This window comes from Oncorhynchus mykiss, chromosome 12, assembly GCF_057628025.1.
Source record: "Oncorhynchus mykiss isolate SJ-2025 chromosome 12, ASM5762802v1, whole genome shotgun sequence".
Taxonomy (NCBI): domain Eukaryota; kingdom Metazoa; phylum Chordata; class Actinopteri; order Salmoniformes; family Salmonidae; genus Oncorhynchus; species Oncorhynchus mykiss.
Window position 1 is genome coordinate 52190812 of NC_143033.1, and position 16258 is coordinate 52207069.

Below are 16258 nucleotides of genomic sequence, written 5' to 3' on the forward strand. Positions count from 1 at the left end.
CTCGTCCACTCAGGAACATTCACTGTCTTCTTGATAAGCAACTCCAGTGTAGATTTGGCCTTGTGTTTTTGGTTATTGTCCTGCTGAAAGGTGAACTAATCCCCAAGTGTCTGGTGGAAAGCAGACTGAGCCAGATATTACTCTAGGATTTTGCCTGTGCTTAGTTCCATTCCATTTCTTTTTTATCCTGAAAAACTCCCCAGTCCTTAACGAATACAAGCATACCTATAACATGATGCAGCCACCACTATGCTTGAAAATATGGAGAGTGACTGGGTGTATTGATACACCATCCAAAGTGTAATTAAAATCTTCCCCATGCTCAAATGTATATTATTCAATATCTGTTTGGGAAACCTCCCTGGTCTTTGTGGTTGAATCTGTGTTTGAAATTCACTGCTCGACTGAATGACCTTGCAGATAATTGTATGTGTGAGGTACAGAGGAAGTAATTCAAAAACGTATTATTTGTTAAGCAATTTTTCACTCCTATATTTAGGCTTGCCATAACAAAGGGGTTGAATAGTTAGACTCAATACATTTCAGCGCATCATTTTTAATTAATTTGTAAACATTTCTAAAAACATCATTCCACTTTGACATTATTGGGTATTGTGTGTAGGCCAGTGACACAAAATCGCAATTTAATCACAACAAAATTAGGAAAAATATTTTTGATGCTGAATGTTGTCATATGTTCAACCTAATATTAGATAAAGGAAACCTAAATGAACAAGTAACACGACAATTGAAAACATTCAGTTAAAATATATATGCAAAAGTAGAGAAAATCAGAAAGGGGGCAAATACATTTTCACGGAACTGTACATTTTTCATAGTTTTTCATCAATTTCTATGCTCTACTGAACAAAGAGCCATTTGGGAGCCAAGTGAATGGCTCTTTTAGATAAACAGAGCCAAAAGATCCGCCTCGTTGAAAAAAATCTGAATGCTCATCACTAGTGCCTGTGAAGCAGCGCTGGCGCTGAAAGTGTGCACATATACTTTTTTGCAATGAAACTTACTTGTGTGGCAGTTCGGGTGCCAGAATCACCCTGTGGATTTAGTAAGAACTGCCATTGAATCCGTTGAAAATACATGGTCACTAACCACAGTTTTTATGCGAAAATCATATAAGAAAAAATATCACGACAGCTGTGATGGAAACAGGAAACAGGAAGTTTCGAGGGTAATTTTATAAATGCCGACAGATAATTGGTTTGTTCCACATGGTGGAATCCATGAGCAAAATGTGTAGAACAATCAGAAGAATGAAAGCCCCATTAAAAACATTTCGGATGTACAGTATTTGTTTCCACCCTAAGGTCATGCACTATTCATGAATCATATTTAGCACATTTATTCTAAAAACATCAAATACCGTCAAATACTGTCATCCCTACATTATTGAGCTATTGATTGTTACCTAAAATCCTATGAACGATTTTCAACTCAGTAATTCCACTAAATGTTAATAATGCCCGTTAAATCTGGAGTTTGCAACAGAGTGTAACGGAGGACATTGGAGCCAGACAGCCCTTCACTGATAAAGTATTTGTATGTGTTCACCCAGCCACAATGCTAGTGGACCTTGTAACAGTGTCTGTCAGCATTAATTTCAATACCATTTCATTGACTTCCCTTACATTAGTTTTGCATTTCATACATACCTAATTCTCTGTGATTATTTTCAATTATTTTACTACACTCTTGGTGAGTAGTAGGCCTACTCGTGGACGCTTTCCTGCCCTTGCCCAGAAGTGCTTTGAACAAAGCTAGTGCCTTGAATCTGTCTCGCATGCATCCGTGCTTGTAACTGTTGATTAGCCCACAATGAACAATGTTTAATACGTTGTATTTAGAAGTTAGGATTCCATAATGTTTTCAGACAACAACTAGGATGACTTTCGGGCACGTTATTAGGTTGCGTTACGCCTTTTGACATTCTGATGTGGCATGGAACCACAGTTATCCTAGCCATGTCCTCCTTTTTCTTTTAGGATCAAATGTTCCAGAACAGACCCATTTGGTATGGTCGTAAAGACTCCAGAGAATAGCCTATATGGCTTTGATTTTGAACAGTGGATGAGACATTGTCTCTTTCTGTCTGCACATTCACACTCTGCAAATAATATCAACAGTAATTCAACAAAACAGCCATGGTCCTTTGGTCAGAAGCCATGAGCAACACTCACCAGCGATTAAAAAGCCTAGCACTTGTGGACTGATAAGTGCACGAGGAAGAGACGTGACCTTGTCATTTCATCTGAAATCTTAGTGTAATATTTTAATCATCATGAGGCCTCTGTCTCTGATTATAAGGAAATTATGCAATGGGGTTATGGCACGTTGTGTGTACAATCGCTGAGACTATAGCGCATGGGTTATACAGTCTTCGTAAGAGACTTCTGCTATGTGCTACAGTGGTGCGGTGGTAACACTCCTGGCTCCATGCACAAATATGACTCCCCTTGGGGACCGGGGTTCAATCTCTGTGTGCTCTTTTCTCAATGTGACTTCCCTTCACCTCTCTCCCACTGTGTCTAATTTGTCTGTCAACATAGCATCCCAAAATATGAAGAGAGTGTTTCTCCACTTTCCTTTAAAAAAAAGAGAGAGTCTGAAGAGAACCTCCCCCAACTTTTTTTTCTCTCTCCTCGTCAAGACCAGTATGTAGGGAATCTAGTTTCAGGTGTTTCTTTTACGTTAGGATATATCTCCTTATGCAAGCACACAGCACCATGCTGTGCCCTACTTTATGCATCACTACCAGTGTATATACAGCTGCCCTTCCTCTCCCCCACTCTCTACTCTAACACCCAACACCCATTTTCTTATCAAACATGAATAACACATGCAGAGTGTCATACATCAAATTGCCATGACTACCACATGATTTGTACAGTTAGATAAACAATGTTGTTTCAACAGTGACTTTTCAGAATGTTCACCTCTAAAGTCAGTTCAGATACAACAGCTGTCATGAGATGAGGCGAGATTAAAAACTTGCCAGTTTTAGAATGTTGTGTTGCATAACAGCTGACTAAAGATGGGGCATTCAGATCAAGGAGAAGAGACCTTCAATTGAGACCGTTTCCACGGTAACGGTGCCTCTTTTCAATGACGTGATGAAACTTTAAAACAAGGTTGCCACTTGTTGTAGCAAGGTGTTGTACCAAACAAGTGTTAAGAAATATATGCACCAGAAACAGGGTACACTTTGTGACTTGTCAGATAAATATCAGCAATCTACAGGGTAGGATCTTTATTTGAGCCAGTTTGCTACGGCAGGAAAATAATCCTGTAGCAACAGGAAATGTGAATTATTATGTGGATTATAATTAATGGATTTTTTTTGTTGGGTTTGATAAAATGAACAGTAGGGCAAATCAAGACTGACATTTTAAAGTGGAAATTACAAACTTTAGAAGCCTTTTAAAAACCTCCAATACACGACAAGTTTGCATTTTCTGCAGGAAAATTCTCAGCAACAAAAGAGTGATCAAATTAAGATCCATAGCTAAAGATTTGACATGTTGAATCTTGGAAACTCCAGCCGACGACATGAGACGTTATAAAACTAGACCGCTCAGATCAAACAAACAATGTTCTTTAAATACAATTCCTTTAGACCCGTCGCCGCATCAAGTTGCGTCTCACCTTATGTATAACGCGTTGTGGATGTAGCCTACCGGTTCTTCCACATGCTGATGTTCAATTATGTGCGCTGGTCTGCATCAGTCTAACGGGTTGGAACATTTGGCATAGAAAACCACTGGCTGACACTGTCCTTTTGTCGTCATCTGTGTTGACTCACTGTGCAGCTGCCTGACCTGTCTAAGTCAATGAGCCACTCCTGACCAGTGGCTACTGCCAATACTGTACTGTACATTGCCAGCACCATGCAATTAACTGCTTTACTATTATACTTGAATAATCAATGTTTGTAAACAGTTAAGTTGAGTTGAGCTCCATATCCTTCAATTACAAATGTCAAAAATGTTTTTTTTTTATTCCTCCCCACACACAGCTCTACTGTCTACTAAGATAATGAGGAAGAGGAAGAACTGGAAACCTCGGGAAGTCTCTATGAAAGCATTGGAGGAGCTGTAGTATTTGACTCAATGGCGAAGAAGGGCCGTACCAAGGGCGAGAAGCCCGAAGCGCTCATCTCTGCCCTACAGGCGGCTAACGAAGATCTCAGGTCCAAACTGACTGACATTCAAATAGAACTGCATCAAGAGAAATGCAAGGTAGGCCATTTTGTAACACTACGTTGCATGTAAATCGTCCCTTCTCAAATGCGCCTGTCACAGTGGGTTTCAACTGCAGATGAGGTGTGGCATTGAACGTCTTACTTATAGTCACTACACACAACCTTTGACATACAGCTCGCTTTCAATGTTTTACAAGGTTTTACCTAGATGTACAGTGATGTTTTGAGGTATATATTGACCTGGTCTGGCTGAGGTATACCCCCTTCACAGTTGGCACACAGTAGATGTAGGCTATTGCTGTTGTTGTACATTCACCTGCTCTACAATGGCAGATCGAGATCTCTGCTTGGTCCTATCTGCCATTATCTGTTGTTTTGAATTATATTTGGCACCGTAATTACATCTTTTTATCTACATAATAGGTGCTAGATGAAGAGAATGGCCTCAGGCTGTCTGTAGTATCTCTCTAACCTTGCTGCTTTTATGATGTTGACCCAGTTCTCTTTGTCTCCTCTCCCTCTCTTCCCGGGGCCTAGGTGAGTAAGTTGGAGCGTGAGAAGGTGCAAGAGTGCAAGCGGATCCGGGAGCAGGAGCAGCACCGGCACACGGCCACGCTGACAGAGCAGCGAGCCAAATGGCACGAGGAGAAGCAAAAAGAGCTCCAGGCACTCAGGGAGAACCTGGTCCGCCAGCACGAGCAGGAGCAGGCCCGGGTGGCCAAGATCAAGGACCAGGAGAACCAGCGGCTCAAGGCGGCGCTGAGCTCAATGCGGGACGGCAGCGGAGAGAAGGTGCGCACGGCGCTGACCCTAGAGGCCAAGGAGGAGGCACGACGCTTTTTCGACGTGGAGAGGGTCAAGCTGCTGCAAGAGATCTCGGAGCTGAAGCAGAACAAAAAGCAGACGGACGAGGCGCTCAGCACCATGATTCAGGCGGATAAGATGAAGGCCGGGGATCTGCGCTCCGAGCATCAGATGCATCAGGAACAGATCTCCAAGATCAAGTGGGACAGCGAGAAGGACATCCGCAGACTGGTAACAACTGTCTTGACTGGAGGATGGGTAGAGGGTAGAGCAGAGGGTCTGATTGTGGATACATGTCTTGCTGAATACCAGACGTAGCCGTAGCTGGTCTATACATCTCATCGCTCCATACAGATAGTTGGCCCAGGAAAATGATCTGTCAGATAAGTTCTGAGCAGCATATAGAGTAGTTTAGTAGAGTCTCTGTCTTTTGTGATGGAGCGATGTCTCTATGGATTATGTCATACCAATCATGCAAGTCTGCAGAACATTGGGGTCGTTCCACCAATTTGGTGCCAAATTGTTATATTCTATCATGAAGAGCACATGTTCGACTTCATCAAAAACAAGTTTTCCCATCTCAAGAGGTTAAATAAAAAATTGCTTAAAAAAGTGCTTATTACAGTAAGTGCCAAATAAAGTTACAGGGTTGACCATTTCTTCTTAAATCAGCCATACATCCCCTTGTTACAGGGGGAATGGAAGCTTGTTGTGTGCAACAGGGAGTGGCAATTTATTGCAAGCTTCACCCCCCAAAAATGAATTTTTTAAAACATATCTATGGGTAACAAGGTGGATGTGTTATGCTTGACCCGCTCAGTTTTCCACCATAAAACACCATCAAATTGCCAAAAAAAGAGTAGAACAAGCTCATCTGCTTTTACTTTATGATTTGACTATTATATGTTTAATGTTTGTTATTTCAAACATAATTTTAAAAGGAATAGTTTCACCATTTTAAATTGGGAGTTAAGTTCATGTAACAGGGTGGACATTAAAATGAGGGACAGATGTACACTACCGTTCAAAAGTTTGGGGTCACTTAGAAATGCCTTTGTTTTTGAAAAGAAAAGCACATTTTTTTTGTCCATTAAAATGACATCAAATTGATCAGAAATACAGTGTAGACATTGTTAATGTTGTAAATTGCTATTGTAGCTAGAAGCGGCAGATTTTTTATGGAATATCTACATAGGCGTACAGAGGCCCATTATCAGCAACCATCACTTATGTGTTCCAATGGCACATTGTGTTAGCTAATCCAAGTTTATAATTTTAAAAGGCTAATTGATCATTAGAAAACCATTTTGCAGAAAAAGCCATATCTCAGACTGGCCAATAAAAATAAAATATTAAGATGGGCAAAAGAACACAGACACTGGACAGAGGAACGAAGGCCAGCATCCTGGGTACTATTTAATGAAGCTGCCAGTTGAGGACATGTGGGGGCGTCTGTTTCTCAAACTAGACACTTTAATGTACTTGTCCTCTTGCTCAGTTGTGCACCGGGGCCTCCCACTCCTCTTTCTATTCTGGTTCGAGCCAGTTTGCGCTGTTCTGTGAAGGGAGTACTACTCAGCGTTGTTCGAGATCTTCAGTTTCTTGGCAATTTCTCACATGGGATAGCCTTCATTTTTCAGAACAAGAATAGACTGACGAGTTTCAGAAGAAAGTCTTTGTTTCTGGCCACTTTGAGCCTGTAATCGAACCCACAAATGCTGACGCTCCAGATACTCAACTAGTCTCAAGAAGGCCAGTTTAATTGTTTCTTTAAACAGTTTTCAGCGGTGCTAACATAATTGTAAAAGGGTTTTCTAATGACCAATTAGCCTTTTAAAATGATAAAATTGGATTAGTTAACATTGGAGTGATGGTTGCTGATTTGTTACTTTTATTTAACTAGGCAAGTCAGTTAAGAACAAATTCTTATTTTCAATGACGGCCTAGGAACAGTGGGTTAACTGCCTGTTCAGGAGCAGAACAACCTTGTCAGCTCGGGGATTTGAACTTGCAACCTTTCTTTCTTGGTTATTAGTCCAACACTCTAACCAATAGCCTACCCTGCCGCACCTGATAATGGGCCTCTGTACGCCTATGTAGATATTCCATTAAAAATCAGTCGTTTCCAGCTAAAATAGTCATTTACAACATTAACAATGTCTGCACTGTATTGCTGATCAATTTGAAGTGATTTTAATGGACAAAACATGCGCTTTTCTTTCAGAAACAAGGACATTTCTAAGGGACCCCAAACTTTTGAACGGTAGTGTAAATGAATCACTAATCACATTAAATAAATAATGATCTTCAGAAATGACTTTGACAAAGCAACAAAACAACCAGGGCTTTACAATGATGGTGAAAACTTTGAGTAGGTTTGTGGTTAAGTGGTTTAAAATCTTCCTATAAGTGACGCATGGTTGATGGAGGGCCATGTCAATATGCTGAATTTGATTGATTTATTGAATTCTCCATGTGGTCTATATTGAAAGGTACTTAATTTAATACAAAAGGCTTTACAAGTCAATATTGGTGCACAATTTCTACTTCTAATATCAGGGATGCAAAAGGCACTCATTTCGTGGAATGATCCATTGACCATTTCTTGCTAATTGTGATGGTCATCATCAAATGACATATGTTACACAATATGATACATCATTCTTTCACATGCTACTCTTTTGCAGGGGTCAAAGTAAGCCAATACGGTCCGGTATGGAGTACCTGACAAAACAATTGTGCTGGTACAGCGTACCGCTAAAACACGAGCATATGACAATAATTAAAACAAAGATGACAAGAAAACTGTAGGTTAGTACACCGTAATTAATCATCACCTCCGGTCAGCCGCAAGTGCGTGAACACATAGGTTGTCCCGTACCATGAATACATTAAATCTACTTTCACCCCTGCTCTTTTGTAAGGAACTGTGCACATGTCTGTCTGTCTGTCTGTCTGTCTGTCTGTCTGTCTGTCTGTCTGTCTGTCTGTCTGTCTGTCTGTCTGTCTGTCTGTCTGTCTCAATCATTGAGACAGTCAGTCTGTCCATCCATCCTTCCTGTCCATATCTCTGTGTCTCATTAACCACTCTCGGAGTTTCCTGTTTGCTATGCCCTCCTTCAGGTGGATGAGATCAAATCCAAAGAGCGCACCATCTTCTCTCTGGAGAAGGAGCTGGAGAATGCCATTGGCTTGCAGCAGAAGATGCAGATGCAAAAGGATGCCCTGGATGACCAGCTGTTCCTGGTCAAGGAGGCAGAGTGTAACCTGGGCAGCCCCAAGAGAGAGATCCCCGGGCGGGCTGGGGACGGGGCGGAGCACTGTGGCAGCCCGGTACGACATAGAAAGGCAGAGGGGAACTTGGAAATGGTACTAAACAGATTATAGAAATGTAATAATGAAGCCAATCCAAAAGCAAATGGAAATGAATGGGACAATTAACCGATAATGAGCGGTAAAATACTGTAGGCCTATACTAGTTTACGCAGCTTATGTGGAAAAAGCTTGACAAGAATGACATGAATAAGTGGTCAGAAATATACTTTTAAGGACAGGATTAAATTAGCCTGCAATTCGAATCACGCCGATCACCTCATCCATACAGAGCGACATGGTCTTTGCACATTGCAGGACAATGATCAAACTGCTTTCACACAGTGTCAAACAAACACAGTTTGGGTGTGGCCGTTCTCAACATGAAAGTTGTATCGCTCATATAATACCACAATTTGAATACCAAAAGCCGCACTCCGTAGTAGAAGTCTTCACAGATCCACCTGTACCCGGATACCCGAAACCCGATCCGCGGAGCTAGAAGTCTAAATAATGTCACGGGTCTGGGTCGGATCTGATATGATTGTCACGGGGCTCGGGTATGTGTTATTTTCACTTGTCTGAAAGGCCGTTCAGATCCGAACGCTACTGCTACAGGAGAGAGAGACTTTTTATCATTTATGCTGCCGTTCTTGCTTTTCACAAGAGTGGAGCGTGGTTCATGTACTGTAGCTTGTTGTTGTTGTTGATGTTGTTGGCCAATCACAAGGTAAAATTACGGAATTAAAAGTTAAGGGAGAAAGATAGGCTACAATGACCAAGAACCAACAGGTAGGCTGCTACTGAATATTCTGAATGGAGTTGTTGTTATTTGTAACTGTAGGATGAGAAAGTGCATGCACTGCAGCCTCAGTTAGCCTAGCTAGATAACGTTAGCTAGCTTAACTAGCTTCACCTGGGTTGATGCGGTCAAGACAGATATTATGTAATCATATATCATGGTAAATAACCTATTTATGGCAACTACTAGTTTACTATAGTGTGAGTCGGCTTAGTTGGTTGCTGTCTCTCATCTCTTCCTCCCTCATCTCTTCCCTCACTCAGAGTACGGCCCTTCCCCCGCATGCTAGAGCGGGACCTCTCTCTCTCCCTCCTCTCCCGCTTTATCAGCTCTGGTAGCTTAAAGTAGCTTTAAAAAATGACCTTTATGCTGCTTCCCTCACACGGATCGGACCGGATCTGGATCTGATTAGGTCAGTTCAGGACGGGTCTAGTTCTACTCTGGTCCGTTCGGAATGGGTCTCTATATATATATTAAAAAAACAATATGAATATCGGATTCGGGTGGGAAAGCCCCAGGTCCATTTCGGAACAGGTCCAACTTTTTGGACCAGCGAAGACGTCTACTCCATAGTGCCCCACCAACAAAATTCTAAATGTAGGGCAAATGCATCCCTTAATTTCTTCATGTGCAAATATCACTTTTTTATGCAACATGTGTAGTGCTCAAGGAATTACTTTCTATGAGAGCAATAAAACATGACAAAAACAGTAGTACTAGATATTTTGTCAAATGAAAACCATAACAAACAAGTATTTAGAGGCCTACCTGCTAGAATAAAACAATCTTCTGTCTGGTACTGAACAAAGAACTGAAGGAAGAGCATTGTTTCTGAAGACTGCTGGTCAGTCAATAAGTCTGTGAGGTTTCAATGCAGTCTCACATTCTGGGTTAGTGGTCTGCTTGAAAATCACTACATGACCGAAAACAACTGTTTTTGGCCAATTTTTCTAGAGAGATGTGACTTGATGAATAGAAAGAATTGCCCAATAAGTGAACTCCGAAAATAAATGTCCCAGAAACGTACAAAATTATCAAACTTAATTCCCCTGAAGAAATGCCACAAACATCTTATTATTCAATGTGTAATACATGTCGTTGAAATAATTGATTATATTATAGAACACAGTCTAACTTTGTACTGTTGTGTCGCTGGGTCAAAAAACTGCATCCAAGAGTGAATGTGGTGTGTTGCAAGATACCAGTGAGCTAACAGTGCGTTCGGTTTGAACAACCTAGGACATGCGCAGGAACCAGAGACGCATGGCTGACCTCAACTCCACCATCCGCAAGCTGGAGGACCGCAACTCACTGCTAGTGGATGAGAGGAATGAACTGGTATGACCTGGTCACTCTGAACTCTCCATGCCTGGCAGAGAATCACATCGTAATCCCCTATCACTGAACAATAACAATCCGTCTTAATCTGGATTCCTTAAACATGCAATGAATTTACCTGCTAAGGGGTTACAATTACAAGTATGGAGTCCCCTGCCAAGTTGACACACTGGACTGAGCTGAACTCTTTATGCCTCCTCCTCTCTTCCCTCCCCTTCTATTCTATCGTCACTGCCATCTCTCTCTCCCTCTCTATCCCCCCCCCCCCCCACCCCCCTCTCTCTCTCTCTCTCTCTCTCTCTCAGCTAAAGCGTGTGCGGGAGTCGGAGAAGCAGTGCAAGCCCATGCTGGAAAAGAACAAGATGCTGAACAAGAGGAACGATGACCTCAGCCAGACCCTGCAGCGCATGGAAGAGAAACTCAAAGGCCTGGCCAAAGAGAACCTGGAGATGGTGAGTGCCATAGAAATAGAATTACAGAACATTGACTTAAAGGGGGAATTCCCACTCTAGTAATTCTATTTATATGTCGAGTGTCATCATCACACAGATCTCAACACAACCAGGGCTCCAATAGTTTAGTACAAGCATAGCATGCCTCAATAGCTCAGTGTTAACAAAGACTGTCTGCAACACATTGGCTATGATTACAGTCCTTGTCAAAGTAAAGTAAATGGAACCGAAGCATTAAAATCTGCAGTAGTCTTGTAGATTTAGAAGTGCATTACATTGTGGCTTGGGCCTCGGTACCCTAACCACCACACATATTCATTATTCATGATGAGCACATACTGAGAGATAGAGAAGGTTCTAACTCCCGTACAACTGGTTCCACTCTGTGTGTGTAGAAGGAGAAGATCAGCTCCCACCCGCCGCTGAAGAAATCCAACTGTAAGTCTCTGAATGACCTGGACCAGGCACACGACGACCAGGAGATTGAGTTCCTTAAGCTGCAGGTACTAGAGCAGCAGAGCATCATCGACGAGCTGACAAGAGTGAGTTGTCTTTTTAGAAATATGACTTCACCACCAACAATAGGGTTATTTTGAGGATGATCACTTTTTTTTTCAATGTAAAAATCGTGCAAATACATTTAGTCAAATAGGCTTGCACTTCTAAAACGATCAAATGTGTTGATTTACTAATCTCGGTGGTACCCAGAACCAAATGTTGTGTGTGCTGGCCAGATAACATTTACTGTATATTAGCAGTCTGTCACAAGAGACAATTGCTTTACTATCTAAATTAAGCATTAAGAGAACCGGTGTACACGCAGTATTTTGTTCTTTGCCAGATACAAATGGTCTAATGAAACACATCCATGGTTGCTAATGTTGTATGTTTGTTTGTTGGTCGTTCTGATATACTCTGTGTCTCTCAGGACAGGGAAAAGCTCCTGCGGAAGAAGAGGCATAAACGAAGCAACAGGCAAATAAAGGTAGAGGAAGCCACGTTTGCACGCTAATGTGTTTCTCTTCATAGGAGAGACCAAATAAACAAGATCGATACCATAATACAGTCATCTGCCTTGGGAAATCTCAGATTTCCAAACAATCCTATGATCTCTCCCTACACAGAGGCACATTGTAGTGGACACCTTCTTCGGATACGATGAGGAATCCATGGACTCGGAGACGTCCTCCGTGGCTTCATTTCGCATGGACCGCACCCCAGCCACTCCCGATGAAGACCTGGATGAGGTGAGACCTGTTCACGTCACAGGAAATAGACACAGACCCTGGGTGGGGAGGGAACTTTATTTACGATAAGTGATCAATAACATTTGCATCAGCAGCATCCATGCAATATTTAGTAGTTTAGCAGACGCTCTTATCCAGCACAACTTACAGGAGCAATTAGGTTTAAGTGCCTTGCTCAAAGGCACGTTGACAGATTTTTCACCTAGTCGACTCGGGGATTCGAAACAGCGACCTTTCGGTTAGCGGCCCAATGGTCTTAACCACTAGGCTACCTGCACTTTCACTTCTGTCTTTCTGAACCAATGTGTTTCTAATCTCTCTTATCTATCATTTCTCATCCTGGCATTCCTGTTCCCAATGTCTTCTCTCTAACCCTGGGGTCCGTCCATCAACACAGGGACTGGCTAACGAGGAGTCGGAGCTGCGCTTCAGGCAGCTGACCAGAGAATACCAGGCCTTACAGAGGGCATACGCCCTGCTACAGGAACATCAAGGGGGCCTTCTAGACGCTGAGATGGAAGCTAAGGTACAGTAGACCTGCCATTCATTTTCAGTTAAATGTCACCCACATACGATTGTATTTTTGCATTATCTGGGGCAATAGGGATGCAGTCATGCCAGATTTGTTTCTGTATTCAGTTAAATTGTGTATAAGACTGCATACAGACTATATACTCCACTACAACTATCACTGCCCATGTGTTCTATAACAACAGCATCCGTCACATACGGCTGTATCAAATGGTTGATGTTAATGTGGATATGTTGTGGGTCACAGGCTCAGGAGCAGCTCCATGCAGACGTTCTCAGGTACAAGGCCAAGATAGAAGACCTGGAGAAGGAGCTTGCCCACAAAGGACAGGTAAATGACATTATCCCATAGACCAACACTAAGACATGGGCTGCATTCCAAAGGGCAACCTTATTTCATATTATATACTATACAATCAATCAATCAATCAATCAATCAAATGTATTTATTAAAGCCATTTTACCTCAGCAGATATCACAAAGTGCTCTATAGAAACCCAGCCTAATACCCCAAACAGCAAGCAATGCAGATGTAGAAGCACGGTGGCTAGGAAAAACTCCCTAGAAAGGCAGGAACCTAGGAATAAACCTAGAGAGGGACCAGGCTCTGAGTGGTGCCAGTTCTCTTCTGGCTGTGCCGGGTGGAGATTATAAGAATACATGGCCATTTATGGCCAGATTGTTCTTCAAGATGTTCAAACGCTCATAGATGACCAGCAGGGTCAAATAATAATCAGTGGTTGTAGAGGGTGCAACAGGTCAGTACCTCAGGAGTAAATGTCAGTTGGCTTTTCATAGCCAAGCATTCAGAGGTCGAGACAGCAGGTGCAGGACAAGGTAGCACGTCCGGTGAACAGGTCAGGGTTCCCTAGCTGCGGGCAGAACAGTTGAAACTGGAGCAGTAGCACGGCCAGGTGGACTGTGGACAGCCAGGAGTCAGTCATCAGGCCAGATAGTCCTGAGGCATGATCCTAGGGCTCAGGTCCTCTGGGAGGGGAGGGAGAGAGAGAATTAGAGGGAGCATACTTAAACTCACACAGGACACCAGATAAGACAAGAGAATTACACCAAATATAACAGACTGACCCTAACCCCAGAGCACATAGACTATTGCAGCATAGATACTGGAGACTGAGACACGGGTGGGTCGGGGGACACTGTGGCCCTGTCCAACGATACCCCCGACAGGGCCAACCAGGCAGGATATAACCCCACCCAATTTGCCAAAGCACAGCCTCCACACCACTAGAGGGATATCAACATACCACCAACTTACCACCCTGAGACAAAGTCGAGTATAGCCCACAAAGTTCTCCTCCACTGCATTGAAGACAGGAAGTTCACGTCTGTGACTCAACCCACTCAAGTGACGCATCCCTCCTGTACTTCCTTTGACCAGGGTCCATAGGGCTATGTCTGGTCAAAAGAAGTACACTATGAGGTGCCATTTGGGACACATCCTACGACATAGAGGAAGGCTATACACAATGTCCCAGTCTCTAACTGCACATGGATGGCTGGTACTGTATGTGACCATAGTTATTATGCAATTATTTACATACTAGGAGAACCAAATGTAACGGGGCTGTGAAAATGTAATTACAACTCCAGAGTTGGACTGTCAATAGTGATTAGTCTTGGGGACAGAGGAAAAGTCAATGAATGGTTTTGATTCTGTTGCCGCACAACAGTGAAGAACAATTTTGAGTTTGGGTTGTGATTGATGCTAGTATTTAATACAGTGTGGTTCAGTTAAGTTAACAAACTTAAATGCTATCCATGATGGGATAGCTGTGATATCTATCTGCGGGATATGTTCGATTTTGTATAGCATTTTAGTATGTTGTAACCATAGAAATAGAATGAGTAGAATTGGCATAGAACCTCTGACCATGGCAATTTGACTGGGAAACTCATTGGTACACTCATTCTAATTATATGGCTGCAAGTATAGATGTACTATCTTAATTTGACCAGTTTCTCACAGCAGCAACAGGACATTTGAATTATTCTGTGTGTTATAATTATATGGACAAATCAAGTCAGAAATGTTAAAGTGGGAATTACAAGACTTTTTAAAACTCGAAAACACTACAGGTTCACATTTCCTGCGGCGCAGAAAAAATGATCTTTTCGACAACAGAGTGATCAAGTTAAGTACATCTGCAAGAGAAGAACATTTTTCCCTCATTGAAACCTGGTTCTCCTCTCGCAGGACTCCAAGTGGGTAGAGGAGAAACAGCTGTTCTTCAGGAGGAATCAGGAGCTGCTGGATAAGGTCTGTCCTGCTATGATATCATTGATATGATAGTAATATTGCATTACACTATGCATCATTATTTACTTTTGTATTTTAAAATCAACTCACTTTGTCCTCCACCAATGTCTGCTAGCAGGAAGGGTGATACACGGTAGTCATTTTGGATCTGAACATTCACCATGCACCACTTGATATTGTATAGGGTATGGAAGTCCATGCTACTGGCAGGCTCTGACCTTCATACTATCCCTCTGGTCTTCTGCAGGTGGAGAAGTTGGATGGAAAATGTAGTCGACAGCAACAGGAGCTGCAAGACTCCGAGGACCAGAATGAACTCCTGGAATTCAGAATACTGGAACTAGAGGTGAGGACGTCGAACGTTCAGGCTGCTGCACAGACACTATGGAAGCTCTAGTCTAGAGTGCCCGGTTAAATTGTGTTTCAATGCATTTTTTTACTCTAAATGGTTAAATGAGTGAGAAATAGATGTCATTGTTGGAATGGTTTGTGAGTGGGAAACATATACTGTCATCTTAAATTGAATTGTTATATTTGTCCATATACATTTTTTTTATTATTGCTAATTTACCTAACGTGGACAATTTGTGTTACTACCTTACTTACACGCGCTTGCATTTTCAAAACATAACATTTAGTGGAATTGCACATCCTTTTTACCTCAGATGAGTGATTTTAATATAACAGTTTATAGTCATCGATATGATGCTACATTGATGCTACGATATCTTTGGTTTGGTACTGTCGGTTTTATCATACACGCCTGTCCGTCGCATGACTTAGAAAACTCAAATAAATAAATAATATCGGAGCAATAAATAATTCTGAGCAATCTCTGTATAAAAGTCACTGACCACAAACAAATACACGGATGTGAGGTGACGATTTGTTGAAATGATCCAGTCAAAAAAGTGTTGCATTTCCTTTTCGTATTGGCCATCTACCGTAAACAGATTAGTTGATACATGGCTACTATAGGTTCTCATCTATCGTCAGGTATATGTAATTTACACAAGTTTGTTGTGGTTTGTCTTTTAGAAGAGCACAAATGGTACATGTCACTGTGGTTATTGTCCCAGTTCCATTGATTTCAATACAATATCTATGCGATTAATTTGCGTGCACTATTGATTACAATAAAACATGCTAATCAATTTTGAGAATGCTTAGAAAATGCTGGTGCATGTGCAGTTAATAAGGTACTAATTTAGAAAAAAATACAAGTACTCTGAGCACAAGTGTGACACGTATGTGTACAGGGTAATTTTTATGTTTCAT

General features: G+C 41.9%; 1 protein-coding gene across 4 annotated transcripts in view; it reads left to right on the forward strand.

Annotated features, from left to right (window-relative positions):
* LOC110537742 (janus kinase and microtubule-interacting protein 2) overlaps window positions 1-16258 on the forward strand; it is a 39320-nt gene that overhangs the window by 11730 nt on the left and 11332 nt on the right. For 2 of the 4 annotated variants that reach the window (XM_021624101.3, XM_021624099.3), the window contains exons 2-13: window positions 4031-4253; window positions 4754-5251; window positions 8144-8389; window positions 10374-10472; window positions 10778-10924; window positions 11320-11466; window positions 11853-11909; window positions 12049-12171; window positions 12569-12697; window positions 12950-13033; window positions 14918-14980; window positions 15228-15326. In XM_021624101.3, coding sequence (XP_021479776.2) covers window positions 4125-4253; window positions 4754-5251; window positions 8144-8389; window positions 10374-10472; window positions 10778-10924; window positions 11320-11466; window positions 11853-11909; window positions 12049-12171; window positions 12569-12697; window positions 12950-13033; window positions 14918-14980; window positions 15228-15326 — 1821 coding nt within the window. In that variant the 5' untranslated portion in view covers window positions 4031-4124. The remainder of the gene's footprint in view (window positions 1-4030; window positions 4254-4753; window positions 5252-8143; window positions 8390-10373; window positions 10473-10777; window positions 10925-11319; window positions 11467-11852; window positions 11910-12048; window positions 12172-12568; window positions 12698-12949; window positions 13034-14917; window positions 14981-15227; window positions 15327-16258) is intronic. The other 2 variants (XM_021624102.3, XM_021624100.3) reach the window with 1 other exon arrangement.